This window comes from Seriola lalandi, unplaced genomic scaffold (assembly GCF_002814215.2).
Source record: "Seriola lalandi dorsalis isolate HSWRI2012SDOR001 ecotype SW California unplaced genomic scaffold, Sedor1 jcf7180002052699, whole genome shotgun sequence".
NCBI lineage: Eukaryota > Metazoa > Chordata > Actinopteri > Carangiformes > Carangidae > Seriola > Seriola lalandi.
The window spans coordinates 132143-154439 of NW_019523252.1; the positions used below are offsets into that span (position 1 = coordinate 132143).

General features: G+C 40.0%; 1 protein-coding gene across 1 annotated transcript in view; it reads right to left on the minus strand.

Annotated features, from left to right (window-relative positions):
• The window catches only part of stxbp6 (syntaxin binding protein 6 (amisyn)), a 58650-nt gene extending 36650 nt beyond the window's left edge, over positions 1–22000 (minus strand). The window contains exons 1-2 of the mRNA XM_023400608.2: positions 21703–22000; positions 11766–11986 (exon numbers count right to left, since the gene is read on the minus strand). Of these exons, the coding sequence (XP_023256376.1) occupies positions 11766–11919 (154 nt within the window). The 5' untranslated portion in view covers positions 11920–11986; positions 21703–22000. The remainder of the gene's footprint in view (positions 1–11765; positions 11987–21702) is intronic.
• Between the last annotated feature and the right edge of the window lie 297 nt (positions 22001–22297).

Sequence of the window (22297 nt, forward strand, 5' to 3'; positions counted from 1 at the left end):
GTGGGTGGGTGGGTGGGTGAGTGAGTGAGTGAGTGTAGCAGTGGAAGCCGCGGAGCGGAGGAAAGGGGAGGGGCTAATTGAGCATGAGTGAAGAGAGAGAAGAGCGGTGTTATAAGTCGGTCACTCTGTAAATGCCTGGAGTTCTACAGAAGATAAACTGAAACTTAAGAATCGATCTCATCACACAAGTATCGATCAATACCCAACACCAACGTTAGTATCGATACTATCGATATTTAAATCGATCCGCCCACCCCTAATATAAATTGCTTGAATACCCAAAGCACTCTGTTCGTGCCTTTTGTAAAGAAAGACAGATGGCCATGGATGTTGGCAAGAACATAACCAAGATCCCTTTTTTTAAGTGTTTTCATCAAGGAGTGCTATAGCTATACTAAATGTTCAATCTGTAGTCTGTTCATAAATGTGTTGCAAATGCAGCTGACACACGCCTAACATTGAACAACTCAAAGCTTGTAGGTGAACAGCTACCAGTAAATATTTTGCCTCATTTGAGCAAGTAAATATCTAAATATTTCAGCAAGACCATAAACAACAGCAGAGTCCAATATGGGTTACAAAATATAAGTTACAAAATAAATGTGGCAACGCTGGAAAAGATTGCAGACCAAATATTGGAAGAAGCATGGTGCATTAGTTCATTCATTTCATTCATTCATATGACATAAACAAAAGTCCTGTTGTTCAATTACTGCTTAAAGAACATACCATTGCACAGAAATTGCACAGGAAACAAACAGTGGAAAAAGATAAATGTTAGGTCAATGGGATGAATTATTCTGCAGGGGGACGACATCTTGCAAACATTTTACAAGTTGACAGAAGAGAGTTGTTAGAAAGCAAGCAGTCCAGGACACTGACTTCACCGTTATGACAGCAAAGGTTTTCCTCGGTCAAGTCTACGAGAAATGCACAAATGCAGGGCCAAGTGCAGCAAAGAGGATCCAGACACTGAGGCCTTTTAACGGGCCAAGGAAAATGTCTCAAGAGTGTTAAGGACATAATCTATGAGTCTTTTTTTTCAGGCCAGGTCTAAAAACAAAGGAGCGTAACTGGACCATCTCCATCTGTACCAATTACCCCCACCCCCAACAATAGGTGGCTACTTTTTCCGTTTATCTGGCAACCCCTTGACCTAAAGGAGAATAGTTTCCTCCAAATTATTGTGACAGTCTGATAAAAATCTATCTTTGTAAAATGCCTGGAATTATAAAGCACTGGCAGGACAGTTTGTAACAATCAACCAATGTCAACACATTGCGAAATAAGAATGAACTGCTGCTGAAATAAGCTTTATTTTACAATTCAGAGAGCTCATAAAAAAATGTTTTTCTTGGGTCACTTGTACTTTCAATATCTTCAGAGACTATTTTAATACGAAGAAATGAAATGTATTGGAAAGTCAATTGGATTAAGTACTAAAGTTGGTTATTAAATGTTTAGTTGTGAGGGCTCTTAGTTTGACATGAACAGAGCATCAGCTAATTATATGGATGGCTGACTTTTATAAGACCAGGGCTCTCTGCTCTTTCATTACAGCTCTCTCTTCTTTCCTCCACTCCTCCTCTTTTTCCCTTCATTTCACACCGCACAGATCACAGGAAGGATCCGGGGTACAAACTTTGTTTACACAAAACAAAACCTGAGAACACCATGAAGATGACTTATTCAGGTATACAGGGAATTGTGTTGAACTGTGTTTGCTCTATCAGTGAGCTAATGCATATGGTCAGAGTACACAGCATCAAAAACATGTGTGGTGTGGTCCTTCTCTTGAATAATTACGTCCAATGATCCCAAAGTGGCCACATCACCTCATCGCCCTGGGCCATTCCCTGTTGCTGAGTGCCATCAACTCTTCCACAACATTCAGACTAACAAAAGTACACCCCAGCAAGGAGGCCAGAAACAAAATGTCTTCACTCTAAATTTCTCTGTCTAAACAACTGAGAATAGCCCTCAAGTGTTCAGGTTACAAAGAACCATACCTTGTTCTGTTATTGTAATGACCAGCTGAAACTGTCAGTTGACCTCCAGGTGGGAATCAACTCTGTGTGCATCTGCTTCAAAGTCAGATCAAAGACTATCTTTTACAGTGAGAAGTCTTTGTTTACCAGTCCTGTGGATTAAACTGTCTGCTCAAATCCCTCCTCCTTTCAAAAATAAAGTAAATATTAATACACTTTCCAAATAAATCTCATCCCAATGACTGTGGCACATACACAACCAGAGCACAAGATTCATTTCCCTCAAAACTACCTAAATTTAGTGATATAGAGGATGGGAAATTCATCACTACACCACAACAACTATAAACAACTGTAAACAAAATAAAAAATATCAGCTCCAAATCACAGCTAACCAACCACAAAAAAATCCCTGAAGTCAAATATATTCCCTAAGCATGCAATGGTGCAATGAAAGAATATCCCTAGTTCCATGTTTCGTCCCTTTCATTCTCACCTACCATTTCCTGAGTGTCTCCAAGCAGGAGCCTGTAAACAAAAACCCAAGAGTCCTAAAGACAGAGTGAGACTGCACCAACATCAGCTAAGGAGTGAAGGAAGTGATACAAGTTATATAGAGCTGAACAGTCTTCCAAAGCAACAACTGTGCACTGCCTCCACCCCACCAATCAACAGATCCCTGCTACAAACCTACAAAGCACCCTACTGTTTCTAATGGAAAACAAGACACACAAAGACAGACGAGATAAAAGGAGAGGTAGCTGAATGGAACACAGGACTATGGTTGGTTTTTGAGGAGATCATGAGGCAAAACTGCAGGGGTGTTCTGTGAACCTAAGTGCCGTTTGGACAGAAGGCAAGCAGACTGAGTTGGACAGTAAAGGACAGAGAAGGAGCTGATGACAGACAGTTTGGACAGTTTGGCTTTGGTTTAGGAACATACTGCGAAAAGAGCTGTCAGAACCACTGGGGCATGTACTGATTTCCCAACATACACGCACGCACGCACGCACGCACGCACGCACGCACGCACACACACACACACACACACACACACACACACACACACACACACACACACAGAAACTTGTTCTCTGTGGACTGGATGAAACACACTGGCCAATTCTACAGAGGGAGGCTTTTGTATGCACTGCACCGCACACGCCTAAGTCCACCTGCAGAGCACCTGAGCCTTTCATCTATCCAGCCCCACCTGCTGTGAGCATGTATGTGTATGTGTGTGTGGGCGCTGTTTGAGTGAGCAAGTGAAAGAGACATTAGAGACCATGGAAGCTATTGGGCTTCTTTCACAAATGTTTTCCTATTTTCCATCTTAAAATTGGATAAACTGAATATGTGAAAAATAAAAGAAATCTGAGTAATGAAACATGAATATAGTTGATGTGTTCCTACCCATGTTGAAAGGTTGATGAAATACATTTGATCCCACAAATACAGGCCAGCAACAACTATGGCAAATATTCTCATACCTATTGTTTTAAAACAAGAAACAGCGTCACGGGGGGGGCAGTTCCAAAACTCAAATGGATGAGCACACTGGATCCATAATTATAGACTGAAGTGCTGATGGAAAGTGACAGAATGGATAACAACCCCATATCTACGGGCATTCAGGCGTCAAGGTCAGGTACGATCCCTGATGAGATCCCAATTAAGCTAACACTTAAAAAACATGTCTGTATATTTTGTGTCTGTGTTACAGGTCTTTCCAGCTTACAATTGCCAAGCTTCCAAAAGATTGCCATTCCATCACTTTAATCTCTTCACTTTGACGATCAGATTTTCAAGCACTTAAAATGTATATAAATATAAACCAGATTATGTGAACTGTGAATATTTTATTTCATCTGGGGGAAAAAAAGGAGGGGGGTTGTTCCGGTGACTCTGACAGCACTACACCTGTGTGTTACATTAACGTTAGGTTACCCTATGAGCAAGACAGAAAAAGGAGTGACCGAAAAAGCGAGTGTATACCTCACTGACTCCAGAAGTTTTATTTACCACAATATAAAGCAGCAGGATCAAAAACTGAACTAAATGACGTGTTCTATATGTCTGTCAATCTCTTCGTAGTGTATGTGTGCTCATGTGTCGCAAACGTCAGTTATATGCGGTTATATACATTAAACTGTGGCAGGCAAATTCAATTTAGTATTAATTTAATACTACAAATAATAAATAACTACATTAATGGGAAAACAAGTCAAATATTGTCTTGACATTTGCAAAAGCATGAACAATCTCCAATAGCTGATCGTGAATCACTTATACCATTGTCCATCGGCACAATCCTGGTGTGAACGCATCCAAGATGCACTGAGGACACATTTGAGATCTGATCCCTCAGACCACATTCGGAGGTGGTCTGGGCCACATGTGTCCACATTCTTTTAGCAGTGTGAACGCAAATGCGTCCTGGGCCACATTGAAGGACAGCCTACTCTTCTGACACAGTCTGATTGGTCCTGCCACAGTTTCATAGGCCCTGTTCAGACCTGGTATTAACATTAGTCTTAGGTGATCCGATCACAAATGGACAGCTCTCAGTTCGTCAGTTCACACCTGGCGTCTCCACATGCGTCTTGATTGACCACTTGTGATCGGATCTCACTTCCACGCTTTATATGCAAATAAACAGGTATGCAATTTTGTTTTTAGCCAATTGACAAATTGCATTAAGCCAGATGTACCAAAAGCTGCAGTTCTTCTGATCGCCGCTTGAAGCTGGCTCTATAAGCGAGTGAATCCCTATAGACTCCAATGTTAAAATGCCTAACTTTACAGCAGAAATAAACTTGTTTACAGCCTGGTACAAAAAACAGTTTTGATCTCTATAGCTAATTTCCTCCTTCATGACAACTGTACGGGGGGTGAATTTTTAGATAACCAACTCATTTAAAGCTTTGAGTGACAGACGGGTGAGCATATGCCTGCCTCAAGCCGGCATGCAGTGAAGTCTCGACTCAACACGTGCCCCTCCTCTTTGCCGATTTTGGGATTAGCTGGGAGTTCGGTGGAGTCAGGTACTGACAAGATGGCAATGACGGAACGGCCCACTCTGAACTTCAAAACCGCTCTTCAGAAAGCTATGGGTGACGTCACGTACGCTACGCCCGTCTATGGTGTGTGTGTGAGAGTGAGCCAGTGAGAGCGAGTGGGGTATGGAGGGGTTATTTTCATATAAAGGGGGGCAGTGAGATCCGATCACAGGTGGTCAATCAAAACGCATGTGGAGACGCATTTTAAAGTCAGGTGTGAACTGACGTACTTTGAGCTGTCCACTTGTGATCGGATCACTGAAGACGCATGTTAACGCATGTTAGTGCTGACCTATTAAGCTTATTTCATCAACATCACGGTATGAACATGTGCAACAAACACATCGTAAAACACTGACTGAAACGCGATGCATCAGAAAAAATTATTTTATTTACACACGCCATGAATGAAGGGTTTTCAGGGGAAGTCAAATGAACCGGAAAAAACTCAACCACGTTTTGGTGTCGGGCTGCAGCCTCACGAGTAGACAGCACCGAGGCAGCAGTGTAGACCAGTGAGGAGTGAACTTTTTACTGGAGCTGACAACCACTACAGTCGTAGTTCTGTGAGTGTCATCACGACCTTTGCGAGTAAAAAAGCAATTAGCGTCTTCCATCACTCCACCTGTTCAACAAGATTTAAAACACAAAGAAAAGCTACATTTTCAACATCTCCATCCACCGCTGTTTGTTTTACAACGTTAACCTAATAGTGAACTGTAACAAACAAGCTAAAAGGAAAACTTTCTGTCTAGACTGCAGCTTCATTTGCCACAACTTTTGTAATCTTATAGCTACTTCCATAGCACAGAGATACAGGGGGATTTGGTATGGATGACACACACATGTGGATTCTTGCAAATACCCACAAATATTCAGCTGTACGTCTGTGCTCTCAGTAAAAACTGGGAGGCCAGCATCAGTCACTGCTTCTGCACTGGCCCTGTGAGAAACCCACATAAGGCAACATTCTTCACAACAGACCACCCACACACCCACGCCTGGCTAAACCTCATTAGCAAACATTTGTCCAGACTCCCTGAGATGTTTAAAAAAGTTCTATCAGTTAGATGCAGTGTAAAAGTCAAATGAAAACAGAAAAATGCATGATCCAACACTGCTGATTTTTTATAAAACAAACTACACACAAATAAATTAAAACTGATCATCATTACTGAATTATAAAATTAATTATTGTGATATTTAATGGCACAATCTTCATCTCCACTACCATCAAAGGGAATGACAATTCTTGACATATCAGCTGCATAGTTCATGTCTCTAAATGATCATCAAAGGTTTGTTTTGTCACAACTTAGCAGTTAATTTAGTTCACCTACAGTACAACTAGCTACTTTTAGATTTTATAACTGCATCTATGTCAAAATGTCTGCTCTTGATGTCTGTCCTCAGTGGTTTTATTTGAGCTGCGAACCCAGAGACAATTTTCCACATTTGGGGAAATAAAGTATCTACATATCAACTAATAAACAAAAGCATCAGGAATCCAAATTTTAAAGTCAAACATTTAAATGAATAATCTGAATCTAAGCTTCAATTATGACAGTAATTCTTTATGATTTCTTTTCCTTCATTCTTCAAATGGATTTTAACAGAAAAACATCTAGTTATTTTTTTACCTTGAACTGCATCACCCTCAAAAACATGAAACCTTTTTATGGTGGAGTCTGTGTTTACACCTCCCAGATCATTATAAATAAGTATTCATGGTCTCTCATTTGTGTTTCCATCTGGACTTGTAAGGTTGGGCTAACCTTGGGAAACACATCTTAAAATGTATGTTTATGAATGCATAAAGTTAGACTGATGTGGCATTGGACTGAGTAACCAAGGTCATAATTGACCTGACTTTCTTACTGGTCTAAGCAGCTTAATATGCCAGTAATCTAAACGATCTGCCTGCCCATCCATCTCACCAGCTAATCAATAGCTACGAGGACACTGATGACGAATGAAGTGGAAAGTGCAATACACAAACTGGCGTGGTAACTGTGTAATTTCTATTCTAAAGAGCCTTGGAGAAAGCTCTGATACTGGGCTTTGTTACATTTCTTTGACAGAAAGTAAGAGATCTTTGTCCCTCCAACAAACAGGGCTCACTGTTGACTCATGGGTGTAAGATAGAAATGTATACAGCTGTCATAAGTTAATGATACTCAAATCAAATTGTGTTTCATATGATTAAATAGATCCTTTCTGCTTTATGTTATTCAACTTTTAATTGATCAGGTGTGATGGAAAATAAGTTAAAACATCAAAAACAAACAAAACAAACATAGACAAACACCACAAAGAGAGATTTCGCGGCATAACATATACGTATGACAAAGCCTACACATTAAATTAAACACAGACCCACATAATAACATGCCTGCATAAACACATGGTGCATGAATACACCCATAAACATGGGTACCCACTTGCTTCCCACATGGAAATTCACATATTAACATAAAACATCAGCGTAGTCAAATACACAGAGGATGTATTAGTGACAGATAACTGGGAGTATGGTGCTGGCTTACATCGATTGAGTAAGGTTAGCTAGCTCAGAAATCAATAGAATGGCATTTCCTAAGATGCTTTAAGCCTCTCCCCAAAGCTGCCAACCTGTAGTAGTTACACACAAACAGCACATATGTAAACAACAAGGACAAAAACAGGTGGTGAAAATCATGAGAACAAGAATTCCTCGAAGGAGAAATGGGGTGGGAGAGGAACGAAAATGTGTGTCTACATAGTTTTTTCATCAGTAAAAATGAAAAAACTATATAGACTAGTAGGCTACTCCAGTGAACCTTTCATAGTGTCTTATCTAGCTCAACTGGCCTCAGTTCATTCTGTGGGCGGTCCAGTGTTTTAGCCCTGAGGTCCAGCCATAACGGCACCGCATGAGGCCCTGTGATCAAAGAGAAGGCTCGCTAACCAACTTGGTCCATGTTGATCTTGTGGCTTTGCTCCAGCACACTCCTATATCATCATGATACCTGATGTTGCTGGGAAAGCTTAGACATACATTTCCCCTGGTGGTCATGTAGATACATACAGATAGATACGTAATTCTCACAGACATGGTTAGATAATCAACATTAGATGAGACTTTATCTGATATTAATTTGTAATAAATGACAACGGACGGCTAGAAAAAGAGGACGGACATAATCCATCTTGACTCAATAGTGCAACATGATGTCAAAAAGGAATCAGAACAATCGGTTTGGTTTTTTTCAAAGTGGATAAAATGGACCAGTTTGTTTAAACCACACCAATCAGGTTATGAACTTGAGTTTAATCATGCACCCTAAATGTTTAGTAGCCATGTTTAAGTCAATTCAGATACTACTCATTTACACCTTGTGGACTACAAGCCTCCTCTAATGAAAATCAGTTTATTGCTACAGGTTGTGTTGACACTGAAGTTTAGAATAGTATTGCTCTGCTTTGCCTTCATGAGTAATTTCCAAGATTTAACCCCAAACCCAAAAAACAGAGTCAAACCACTCTTGTATTCCTGGAGCCATGTGTAATTCTGAAACGAGAAACACTGCTCTCCAAGTGGCACCTGTCCAGGCATTTCGTTCCACTGAGTTATTCAGCTATCTACCTAAGACAAATAGCCATGTTCTCAACAAAACAGCCAATTCAAAGACTCAGGCTCACCCACACTGAAAAAATGCCAATTGCATAACATCTATTTTATATGACTGTGAAAGCAGCGAGTCATTCCAAACAGATAAGAAACTTGACAACAGTCATTACTTTAAAAATGAAAGTAAGGGTTTTTTCAAGTCACATTCATTTTAAATATCTTGTTTCTCTTGTATTCACTCAGATCTTATGACAGTATAAGAGCATATGATCCTGAAATTAGAGCAGCAGTGATAGTCTGGTGCTTTGTCCTAGCACCCTGCTCAGCTTGAGAGTGAAGAGCCTGTGGCTGTCTCTATATTATAGCTAGGCCTCCTTTAGCCATGACATGCCACAGATTACATAACTCTGCCACTATATGGCCCTCAGGCCACAACTATCTGCTAATGTAGCCATGAGACCGTCAGTGACCCTTCCCCCACCGTTGTATACATACACAGTGCTTTCACATGGTTACACACATGGTGAACACTCAAAGTCACACACACCAGTCTTGTATCTTCACTGTGCTGGGAGGCGGGCGCAGGCTGGTTTCTCACTCATGGTTTGGCTATGCAGTACACACACAGGAACACACACATAAAACTCTGAACAATGCTTGGCTGGTTTAAAGAAATGCCACATGACTATGTGAATTACTTGACAGTGCTTGCCTTCACTACTGTGCTCCCTCATGTGATACCAGGCAGCAGCTTGGTCAGGAGACTTAATATAGAGCAGAGAGAAAAAAATCCTTTTAAAAGGCAAACTATGGCTGGAGATAAACTTGGGCGACCTGTAGTGATGGTAGTAGTGGCCATAGACCATGAAGTTTCTTGATTTGTTTTAGAACATTATGTAACAACGTTCACACATACAGAATATTGCACTTCAAAGGATAATGGGATACAAAATGTTCCTCCTTTAAAAAGGATCAACACTAAATCAACAAAAGGCTTTTCAGCACAAGGATGAAACAGCTTGATGTCTCTGCTCATAATAAGCAAAAAGGTGTCAGTGAATGAATGGCAGTTAAAAAAAACTGAGAGCCTCGCCTCCCACTTACATCCCCTGTATACATAAACAGAAAACGCACCTAATCAGTTACTCTTTTTTTTTTTGGCATAAAAAATAAACAAAAAAGCCCACAGTCATTTTAGTCATACAGTCCAACATTAGGTTTTTCCATCCTTACAGAAAGGTTGGAGTAGCTGACTGTAGCTAACTTATCTTGCTCCAGCCAGTTGGGGTGTAAATCCTTCACTGATAGCAATTTTAAGGCAGTTAAAATTGGATACCCCTTGACATGTCACCAGGGATTTAAGACTGACCCTGTCTCAGTCAGTCTGTCTCTTTCCGCAGGTTACACTGACACACGAACACACACACACACAAGACAAACTGGCCAGTAGCATCACAGCCTTGAATTGTAAAAGAATGAGCAGCCCCACTGAGACAATCTGAGATTAAATGTGCAATTACTAAACAAAGAGTGGGCAACACTACATAAATACTTATAAATAAATAATAATTTAAATAAACTCCTTGCCACAACAAAGGTGCCCCAATTACAACTAATTTTGAAAATTGACTGATGATTTGAATAATTTATCGAGCAATCGTACGATCAACACATCCTTAAAGACTAAACAAATGAATGAGCAATTCTTTTAAAATCACAAGATTCCTCAATAATGAAAACAATCATTAGTTACAGGCCTAACCTAAGGAACAGCATTCAGAGCTGGTATGGAAGATGTGGTGTCTTGCTGAAAGACAGATAAGCATGGGGCCTCTTGCCAACACATGGGTTCGATATGCTCACAAATAGATGCACTGCAAAAAGACAACACCCAAATCACAATGCCCGTCTATAGTCTCCAGGGTGCCCTTGGCTGTTGTTGACATGTAATGATGTGAAAAATACCATTCTTTGCTACCATGTACTGTTCTGTGTATTCTATTGAACTTAATAGCAGACACAAAAATCATCCATTTCAAGTTTACGAAAACACATTAAAAAAAAACTGAGAAATAATAAAAAATATGAATAGTGGAGGACTCAAAGGTAAGACAAAGTTGACTCCCCAATTTTCTCGGCATTTGGGATTCAAACCAGCAACTTTCCACTCAAGACTAATCTCAAATTTATCCATATTTTGTCAGATATTCTCTTACAATCATGATTTAAAAATTTCAAGCAAGGTATGTCAGATTATTTATGCATTTCAATTACGCTACACACATTACAACAGATGAAAATCAAGCAAGACTCATTTTCACATCAAAGGAGAGATGACTCATTGTAAACTGTTCAGAGAAGCACTGTCCGTTCATAGAACAGTGTGGTTAATCTGTGACTTTTATGTGTTCATACCTGAGAGTGTAAACATAGAGGCTCAGTGTGCAGCAGTGTAACTACTGGAAGGCAACCTTGAATTTGAATCCTCAACAGAGAAAGCTCTACTGGTCTTTGTGCTGTGCTGATATACTTTAAATTCCTCCAAGTCACAATTAAGTAACTTTGAACCTTTTGTGATACGATCAGATAATGCCAAAGCAGAATTTAATACACATTAAAATAGTAGGATTAAGGAGTGTCATTGATCTTCATAAGCAGTTCTGCTGGCACTGAAATTAATAGGCTCTAGCTAGTCTCTTCATGAATAATATGCATGGCTAATTCAATTAGCAAGCAATATCTCAGCTAATGTTAAAATATAGGAAAAAAAACAAAATTATTTAAACCTCAATTTCTGGTGAAACAATTATTCAATTTCAGCGCAAATCTAATCTATTTAAAAAGGATTGACCTAAAGCAGCAAATTGATTTAGTGTGTCATTCTATTGGCAGAGGAAATGTAAACATGCTCATCAGTGTGAACATTAACAGGAGAATTAAGGGAGACGTGCTGAATGTTATATTGGGTCAAAACAGTATAGCATATACGAAGAGAAGAAGAAGAAGAAGAGAAGAGAAGAAGAAGAGAAGAGAAGAGAAGAGAAGAGAAGAGAAGAGAAGAGAAGAGAAGAGAAGAGAAGAGAAGAGAAGATTCATTTGTTCTCTGACCTGAGAGGCAGATGAAGGTCATGTAGTCTCCCTGACCACCAGTGGCCAGGAAGGGGATCTTCTTCTTGGTCCTCCGCTTCACCTGCACAGCAGCAAGCATCTTCTCGTCATGGGGTACGAACACCTCCTTGTTGATGGCCAGCTTGGCACTCATCTCTGAAGTACGCAGGAGTGAACAGGTGGCAAACAGTAAAAGTGGAGAGGACGAGATCCACTCTTCACTGAAGAGGAAAAGAGGAAAAACAGCAAATGAAATTAAGCAGAAGTGATGGACCAGGTTAACTAGTCACAGTACACAAAAGTCACAGTACACAATAGTCCCACTTTCCAAAAGTCTCCTAAATTACAAAAAAAAGAAACTTTCTCACTTGCTTCAACTGTTATCTGGCCATCCAGTTAGTTTATTTGTCCATGTTCTGAGATATACAACTCTTTCATCCCATGAAGAAGTCCCTATTAAAACTGTGTTTTGTGGATTATCTAGAAATAACAGGACAGTGATTCTGGAAAGATATGTACCGTTGAATTTTTAAACATAATATTTAAATGGTGTGAGCTGCACAAACAAAATCTTCACTGACATCATCAGAGATAGATAACTCAAAACATAACCAAACAACTCTGAATGGACCACCGAATCTGTCCCACATTTAAATGGATGATTTACTGGCCCATGTGCCATCCCTCCACCAAGTTCAGTGCATATCGGTCGAGTACTTTTTGTGTAATATTACCTCCATGGCAGAGTAATAAAACCAAAACTATCTGCATGCACCCTTTTTGCCTGTGACCTCTCATTATAAAGCCATACTTGTGACTCCTAGTCAAAGATTTGTGAGCAGTTAAAGGCCTGATGATTCAACTATACCATATCAGGATTTCTTTCTTTCTTGTTTCATATTTGAATTATAATTTCATGACTGCTTAAGATTCATCTTGTGACCCTTAAGGGCCACTCGGCCCCGAGGGAAGCAACCACTGGAGGTAAGTGAGAAAGTCTGCAATTCAGATCAATCTTTGTGTATCGATAAAGACATGCTAAAATGTGTGCAGACATGAGCAGAAGAAATCATTCTGTTAACATTATAAAGCTGACCTCTTTTGTGTTTTCACAGCCTTAGTCAAATCACTCCAAAGGCGCGCGCACACACGCACACACACACACACACACACACACACACACACACAGCCAATCTAGATTGGTACACTCTCTATTGCTCAGAGTGTATAGCACATTAAAATAATGACAAAGGGAGTAAAGGGTTCCAAAATGGAGAAAGGTTGCATCTCTCTGTATTGCAGCCAGTCTCCATGTTCGATCTCTCTAAATGCTTTGTCAATGTTCTGCTTGGAGGCACTGCCACTTGCAGAAATGAATTGAATTCAGCTGACACTGTTAAGAGTACTGGTAAGTCTCACTGATACGAAACAGCAATCATGTTTCTATTATTACAACCAACATCTATTGGTGAATTTATTTCTTGGTGACTGGGAATGTACTGTGAGACACACAGCTTTATGTCTGTTGGTGTCAGGGAAAACTGTCCTTAGTTGGCACAACTGTGCCTAAGTACAGGATACAGTCATGAAGAAGTGGGAACTATGGAGCTTAATCATTTTTTCAGCCGCACACATTTACTTGAGAAGCACAAGCACTCCTAACCACATACCACACAGGCCACCCTGATGAGCCAATCTGTCTGTCTCAACCAGTGGATGAATTACTGTACTACGAGGCAAAGCAAGCCAGACTGCAAAACAATGCCTTCATCAAACAGGCTAGCTAATAAACAACAGACCAGTAACACTAAGCTGTTTTCTAAATGAGTGCTCAGCTGCTGAGGTGAAACAAATAGAGTCAAAGTTTCATTGACTGATTATGATAAAAGCAAAACCTGCAGGAGCACAAAGTTTACATGAGGAGTTAGAAGTGCACAAGCCAACTTCTCCACCCCCAAACTCAGTGGCTGAATGGCTGCCATTGTTGACTTGTGGTCATTGTTAAAGTAGGATTACGTCAAGCCAGAAGGAACACATCAACAGCAGGGGAACATAAAACCTTTGGACACAATACCACTGCAGCAACATAATGCAATCTAATAAGTAGCCCCACAGTAAGTAGCACTTTCATGAGACTACTATTGTTCATTTTTTTGTTGAATGTCTGAGCTGAGCTCTATGTTAATTTCTACGATAAAATTTAGTGGTGGTCTCATACTGAATGGCATTACAGGCAAAGATAATGTGTGTAATACAGAAGGCTGACAAAGTGAGCTGAATCACTGCCTCTCTGACACAGTCACCTGTAAAAATTCAATATCACGTTTCATAAAGGTAGAATGTACTGTTATAACCATGATGACGGTGGTTCATTGCACTTGCCAATGGTACACTCCTGTGGGTCACATCCAAGGGTTTGGACAACCAGCCTATATAGTCATTTATGTTGGAGGAATTGTTACAAACGAATGGCTCACTGCATTAGGTTAAAAGTGTAATGTGGAAATTTTACTTATAAAAATGACAAAGCATGCATCACTAGGCACTCACAATGAAACTCCAATTGAATCTTTTCATATAAACACATTTTCCTTATAAAAAAAGACTACTATGATGAATTATAAGGACTATTATAAGTAGTAATAATTGTAGTTACACTAGTTCTACAATTACAAACCTTTTGTTTTGTGCACTTGTTTCTGTACGAGACTGTTTACAGCATTATTGCATATGCTCCCTTTCTATCAATCTCCCATCTTCTCTGCTATTTCAGCAATGCAAGACTTCTCAGTAAACAAAAACCCAGGCCAAGGTTTTGTGGAGAGTAATTAGAAATGCTAATAAATGTCTTTCTTCGGAATTCAAAAGATGTCCAACATCTCAACACTTCAGCTAGGAAAATACCTAAACTTTCCAATAAAAATATGACACCATTGATCACAAGCACAAAGTTGTTTTACACGCTGTCAAAAGCAGGAAAGCTATTCCGATTGCAGCCTTTTAATTGAGCCAGACACCATGTAAAAGCTGTGCAAAACTCTGCTTCGAGCTTTGTGTCAAAGACATACTGAACTCTGATAAAGACTGGAAAACCTGTACTGTGCCAGTCCAACCTCAAAGAGCACAAACAGTCCAGCACTCAAAAAACTTGGACACAATGTCTTCTGAATTTAACAACCTTTGTGAATATTCTGAGGTCAGCTCTGAATGAATCCAGCATTTCCATGTTCACCAAGGGTGGTAGTTCAAATCATTGTGTGTATCAGAGCTTCCAAACCATCTACACAATTTAAGGACAACAGGGTTAATATAGTTATTAATTTTCCTTGTTGAGTGGCAAAACAATTGTAAAAAGAGATTCTGAATCATATTATGCATTGACCAACCTACACATACATACTACTGTACACATCTGTATTCATACTCATTTACACAGTAACTGCCCCAGATGAGGTCAACCCTTCCCCTCGCAATCTATCCTTTTATATCTTCACCTCTTCTCACTTAACTGGATCGTACGATGAAGAAAACAAAAACCAGACAATCTAAATTTACTATAGAAAAGTAATTTGTCTTGTTGCTCTCTAGCAGCAAATCAGACCGGTGGAGTTCCTTTCTGTGGAAGCCCTAATCTGCAGCATCTCCCTCTTTCTGCCATCCTCCAGCTGAGATGGAAAGCTGCCCACATCTCCCTGCAGGCTGTCACCAGGCAAAGGGGAGTGCATATCCCCCCTCAGGTGGCCCACTGAAGCATGACGGGAAGGAGGGATAAGGGGATGGAGGGAGGGATGGGGGATGCTAGAAGAAAACAAGGAGGAAGAGGAGGAGGAGGCAGACAGGAGCTTCCAGGACAGGGAAATGTAGCCAGCTACTATGCGTTGCTTATGGTTTGACTTTGAGCAGTCTTCTGCAATGCTCACGGTACAGGGCTGAGCTGTAGTATTCGTGGGAGCCATGGATCTGCTGTGGAAGTGAAAACGACGTACATATATTTTATAGCTGCTTATCACCCCATTTCCAAGGAGAGCCCCTTTAAAAAAAACACTTCATTAACTGTGGCTGTGTATTGTCAAGCCACGCCAAAGAAGTACCACTGTTGCTGCTCGTTCCCTCGTTTCCATCTTGCCCAGTGCGTTCGCATGAAATCTGTTCAGGAAATGCTCACAGCTCTCCTGGGACCTCATTGGAGTGGGGTCTTTGACTTAGCTGCACAGCCACTTCTTAACACAGTCATGCTTTCCAGCCTGTGCTCACAGGTCCATGAGAACCTGCCACAGCAACAGAAGCAGCAGAGGCAGAGGAAATGGGCCCTAGGTGGAGGATACGGGTTGTAATCACACTGAATTGAAGGTGTGTCTTTCATTCCCTTTGGAGAGGTGTAAAAACCAACAGTTGGCACAAGCTAAAAATTCCATCAAGAAGGAATGATCAAGTATATTTACTCTGCTGCTCAAGTAACTGAAATGCTGGCAGCTGCTGTGGTAATTATCTATAAAGGGAGCCATTAGAAATCAATCACCTAAATATGAAAATATGTGTAGTAAGGCAGACTGACAGTCAACTGAAACTAGTGAGAGAGTGACATGCTGGTTTTGTATGCGTGTGTGTGCGCTTGTCCTATCTTTGTGAGGACCAATTATATCTGTACCATGAGAGTGAGAGCACTTTTGGAGAGTGAGGACATTCTCACCATTTCAAAGAACTGTTTGAGGATTAAGGTTTGGTTTGAGGGTTGGGGTTAGAACCAAGTTTAGGTTAACGTAAGGTAAGGTAAGGGCAGGGGTTAAACACACAAACATTTATGTGTGCACATGCACCAGAAAAATGTGATAAGCATGGGAAAAGACATTTTTTTGCTTTTTCTTTAGAATGCCCACCACTGAATGGGAATTATACCTTATCCTTAACTTAGTGTATCTAAGATTTATCTTTTTAGACAGCTTCAACCTAACCTTTGCATATCTACAGTCCTCTGATAAAACTGGATATGGGAAAGCTCCTAAATCCCTTTTGAGTACATAGCCAGAATTGCAAAACCCAGCACAAGTAAGAGCAGTACTGCCTTTGACTAATGCTGAGAAAATTAAAAAAAAAAAAAAAAAAAAAGAAAGGTAGGAGTGTTTTCAGGACATTGCTATTTTTCAAAAAAGAACGTTAAGAACAGTCTTTCCCTAATATTTTAAAAAGAACATTCTTAACATTTACAGTACAGAGTATTTCTAGAGACCAATGTGCAGGATTTGAGAGACAGAGACAATGGTATTCTTAAAAAAACATTCAGTAAACATATACCGTAAGTGCACTGCTCTGGTGTGTTAACAAGCATTTTTGCTTGTGGGTAAGACAGCAACAAGGAAACAAATTACAGTCCATCTACCAGCAGCAGACAACAGGCGTGAAAGTACTGTTAGAGATATCACTTGCAGTTAAGGGTATAGACAAAATCTTAGCTAAATCATATAATGATAATAGATTATATGATTTACAAAACTGCACTGCAAAATTTAGAGCATAATGATAAGATAACCAACTCGAAATGATAATATAATCCTCCTCTTGAAGCCATTTATTCTCTGTATCTATTCCACCCACTCACATTTTACTGACTTTGGTGACTTTCAAAGGCAAAATTTCATTCCAAACTGCACTCTGAAAGATGTATGAAAGAAATAAAACACTTCATCTCATCTGCTGCCTTTCATGCACGTCTTTCATGTTGACTCATGACTCTGTACACAGCCTTGATTTTACAGAAAAACCTCCCACAGTGCACACATCTTCATGGATTACATCTTTAGAGAGTGATGTCATCCAACAGTGACACTTTGAGCGAGTGGTCTCCAAGATCGCCACATGCACAGCTGGTGAATGTTACCTCTCTTAAAATAATTAAGAGATTACACCGTCTACCCTGCTGTTTTTGTGCTGTCAATGTAGCCTGTGATGCATTAAAATCTAATCCTACGTTAGTTCAGCAGCAAGCTACAAATAAGAGATAAAACTCTGTCTTGACATGCGCAGTAAAAATGTTTACGTCACAGGCCACTGAAAAGTATCATGTTTGTTGATAAGATGCCAGTAACACCAAGAATTATTATGTCGTACAAATACACAGTCCAGTTCATGCTGAGGAAAAACTCTCTCTGTTATTTCAAAAGACCAGTCAGAGAAAGAGAGCCCCTACTTTAAACAGTATTTCTACAATGTACCACTCCAATACTGCACTTGGGGGAATCAAACAGCTCTCTCTCTCACTGATCACTGTACTTTATAGCTGTATTGCGAAACATTGAGTTAGGGGCTTTTGCTCTGAAATAACCTTGCAGAAAGTGCACAACAGAACAACAGATGAAATTTTCATCTACAAAGTCAAAAACAAGCACAAGGGTAGGACAGCTTATTCAAGCTGAGTAAGGCTTACGACCTGATTTGGCTCTCCAAGTTTTGAGATCTAGGATCAAATCCCTCAATCAGAACCAACTCAATATGCATGCCAGTCAGCAAAGCTCATTAACACAGTTTTTCTGCCAACTCAGACATCCAAGAATCTTCAAATATGCTTGATTTAGTCAAATCTGTTATGTCATTGCACTACAATATATAAAGTGAGGGGTATTAAAACAAGTAAACTGGGCCAAAGGAGTGAAAACTACGATATTAAACAATATCATCAGGCTTTACAGTACAAGTTATCACAAACTTTCCCAACAGAAATGACAACCAGTGCTACAGCTCAACCACAGTTCACATTCAGTAACTAGCACTCTGTTTGCTTTGACACTCAGACGCAGCAGGTTCCGAGCTGTTCTCTCCTCATGCTTCTTCATTTTCAGCACACTCAGGTGAAAAACAGTCTTTTTTTATTGTTTGTTTTGTGTTTGAAAGAGCAGGGTATCTAGATTACACACATCCAAATCTAAACTGTACACTGTGTGCATGACAGTGCTGGTGAGACATGAAATTACAAGAAAGGTTGTCTAATTGAGCAGTACATAGATTCTAGGTTACAGATGAAAGGTGTGTGCTCAGCATAAGGATCATGAAGGGGAAAACTTAAAACCTATGTTAGTATCCATAATTGACTATTCTGAATGATGTTAACACTGTAATTTGTAGGGCCCTTTATTCTTGGGGGAGTCTTACAGCATTTTGTGTGAATGCTCTCAGAGAGGGGAGCACTATTGAGGAGGAGCAAGAGAGAGAGCAGGATCAAAACCATTTTTTGCCAAGAGGTGCTTCCTATAATTTAATTGTTCATTGCTCATCCTTCCTCTTTGTGTAATTTGTGTTTTTTTAATGTGGGCCATTCCTTTCTTTACAATATGTATGGCAACCAACGTACATTATATAGTGTGGAACAAAAGGTAAACAACAATGTACACAAGAATAGATACCTTTGCCCCATTATGTTATGAAATAATGGAAACAACTTATCACAAAAAAGAATAGCGCTCCATCAAAGCAGCAGGTTGAATACAACCTTACACTGTTCCCTCAAAAAAGCAAGGATATGTAGGCATCCATCCATTTTCCTGGGTGACTCAGCTACTAGTGAATGTTATAGAGTGCCAGGGAGGCATGGGCTAACATCTAATCAATGAATGACATGCAAGGCCCCCAAATGAGCTCATTATTTATAGTTCAGCACCTTATGGCAATAAAACATTTGGGAAGGACTGAACAGTGGTTGGCAAACAGTAGAAAAGCAAACGTAGAGCACTTACCAACAGATGTCTTGAACACTTCTGCAGGTATCATTACCACAGTGACTCAATAATAGGCTGGGCAATGGCTTGCGGCAGTAACAATACAAAAGTGTATGTACAATTAGGCTGCATAAGAATAATCTCAAAGCAACAGCACTGTGTCAGTGTACATAGCCAAAGTTATAGATTTGGATGATATACTATATAAAAATCAGCAAATACTCTTGGGTAAGCAGACAAAAACATAACCAGCCTTGTGCCTAACTACAACTTCTCCATTATTAATGTATTGCAAAACAGAGGAGTTGTTTATGATCCAAGCAAAGCACACATCATTTCTGTGATGCAAGAGTGGTGACCACAGCCTCAATGGTTCCTTGGGGACTCTAAATCTTAGTGTCATTTTGTCAGAAACACTGACAGGCAGCTTTTTCTTCCTCTTTTTACTATACAATCCACTAAAAAAACAAGGCTCTTTATGTCTGCCTTCAAGGATATCTGTCCTCTCTGATGACAGAACAAGAAGAGGTGGTGGACACACAGGGAGGGAGTCAGCTGAACAGTTTACATTGTGCTGTAATTGGACAGTGAAGTATGGGGAAAGGTATAAACTCACCTTTTATGGTGAGCCAGAGCAAATTAAGCCTAACCCTCCTGCATACGAAGAAGCAATATATTATCGCAAGTGGGTTAAATAACAGCACTGGGAGCCACAAGGGCAGGATTAGGAGCCTCACTGATAATCTGAACCAAACAGGCTTCCAGGTCCAAACCTGTCACAGAGATACACCAGTGGAGACAAGTGGTAATTGCTCTTCAGAGACACTCACATTTAAATACAACTAGCTTTTCCTCTCTTTAGACTCGGCAAAGAGCCAGCCCAAGCATTTTTGGATAGATATTTAAATAACATTGAAATAAGGGACTTCACATTTGGTCACTGTGAAAACCCAAGACTTGCATCTTTAATTTCAGTGATGGTCATGTTTTCATAAAATTTCAAATAATACATGCTCTTTCATAGACTTAGACAATATTTTAACTCCTTAGGCTCTTAAAATCCTTTTTCAAAGCCTTTGAACAAATGTCAAAAATGCACCCTCTCAACCCAGCCAAAACAAGTCTGTTTCAGAAAATATTTAGGGGCCCCCAGGTGTTATCTGAGGGCTTTTAACAACTGTTTATTTCAAAACACACAGCAACAAAAACACATTGAAAAACACACACACCATCTTGCCTGTATGACTGCTAAATGTTGTTACACTCAGAGATGCAACCACCAATGACAGTTCAAATGATTCACTGAACATTTAAGACTTAATGTTAATCAGATATGGATTATTTTTGCTGCAGAAAACACCAGCATAAAGGATGAATGTCTTGAACGCCTCACTCCATATGGTTCATTAGCACTAGCACAAACATCAGATTTCTTACAGGCTCAAAATGTGACCATATTATTTTAAGACATGGAGGGAGGATATTGTTGTCTTGTAATTTAATATTGTGATCATGTAAAAGAAATGCCTCATGCTGCCTAAACTGATGATTAAGAAGTGAAACCTAAAATCATTATACACCCAAATTCTCTTGAAATTCCCTGAAATATTTGCACTTCCAAGTTTTATTGGAGGGGGGGGGGGGGGGGGGGGGGGGGGGTGTTCCGATCAAATAGCCTATTGGGCGAGTTAAGACATGACACAAGGATGTATGCCGAGTTCTTTGCTACACACTATCGCAACAGCCTCACTATAGAGACAGCTCCAAAAACAAGGACACGCGGTTCAACGCCTTAAAATAAAACAAGAAAAATTGACTTATTCTGTACAGCAAATGAATACTTACTATAATTATTCCAATTTAGTGAAAACAAAGGTAAGACCGCTTCATCACCAGGTTTGCTCCCTAAAAACTTAAAGAAATATTTATCAAACAACGCTTAGTTCATAAAACCTGGAAAAAAGCGTCACGTTAAATTAAATTAAGTATTTCCTGCTGTGGAGTGCAACACCAGCACGTGCACTAACTGTTAATGAGATGTGCGCACGCACACTTGTTCCGATTCCACTGCAAAGTGGCTGAAAAGCAGTTGACGTAATTTAAACACAAACAACTCTCCCTGCGTCGGTGCAAAACGTTAATTAAACTTTTTCCATGCGGAAAACTACAACTATGCGCATTACATTTTCTAAAACAAAAGTAGGCTACAGCTTGGCGTTAACGTTACTCACCAATGTGTTTCAACGATGCTCTCCACGTGTGGACCACAAATCCCTGGGTTGATTTCTCCAGCTTCTGTCACAGTTCACCCACTTCTTTCGGGAGCCTCTTCCTTACTGTTAGCTGCCTGCTCAAAGTAAACGGTAGAATTTCGTGTGTAACATCGCGTCGACTACACTTCTCCTACAGTTGTTGGCGTCTGAGCTGCGGAAGGAGAGTTTGTTTTTTTTTCCCTGCTGCTGTTTTCTGTGGAGAGACTGTCTGTCTGTCTGTGGCTGTGCGCGTGTGTGTGGGTGTGTGTGGCTGGAAAACCAGTAGCAGGTTCCCAGACACACAAGCCCGCCCGCCAATCAAGTACAGTGTCACACTACCACGTAGCACGCTTCTTCACATCTGCATGTTTCGGGAGTTTCTTTGAACAGCGAGGAGACGAAGAAAAAAGTATCATGGTTGAACATTACACACTGAAGCCTTAGATAAATGTTTATGGTCCATAGTAAAGTAACGAAACAATCGACAAATCGATGACAAAATGTTAAAATAGACATCTAGTTAAGATTTTAGACTTGAAATTCAAACAATTTTACAACAGTTGTGATTGAAGAG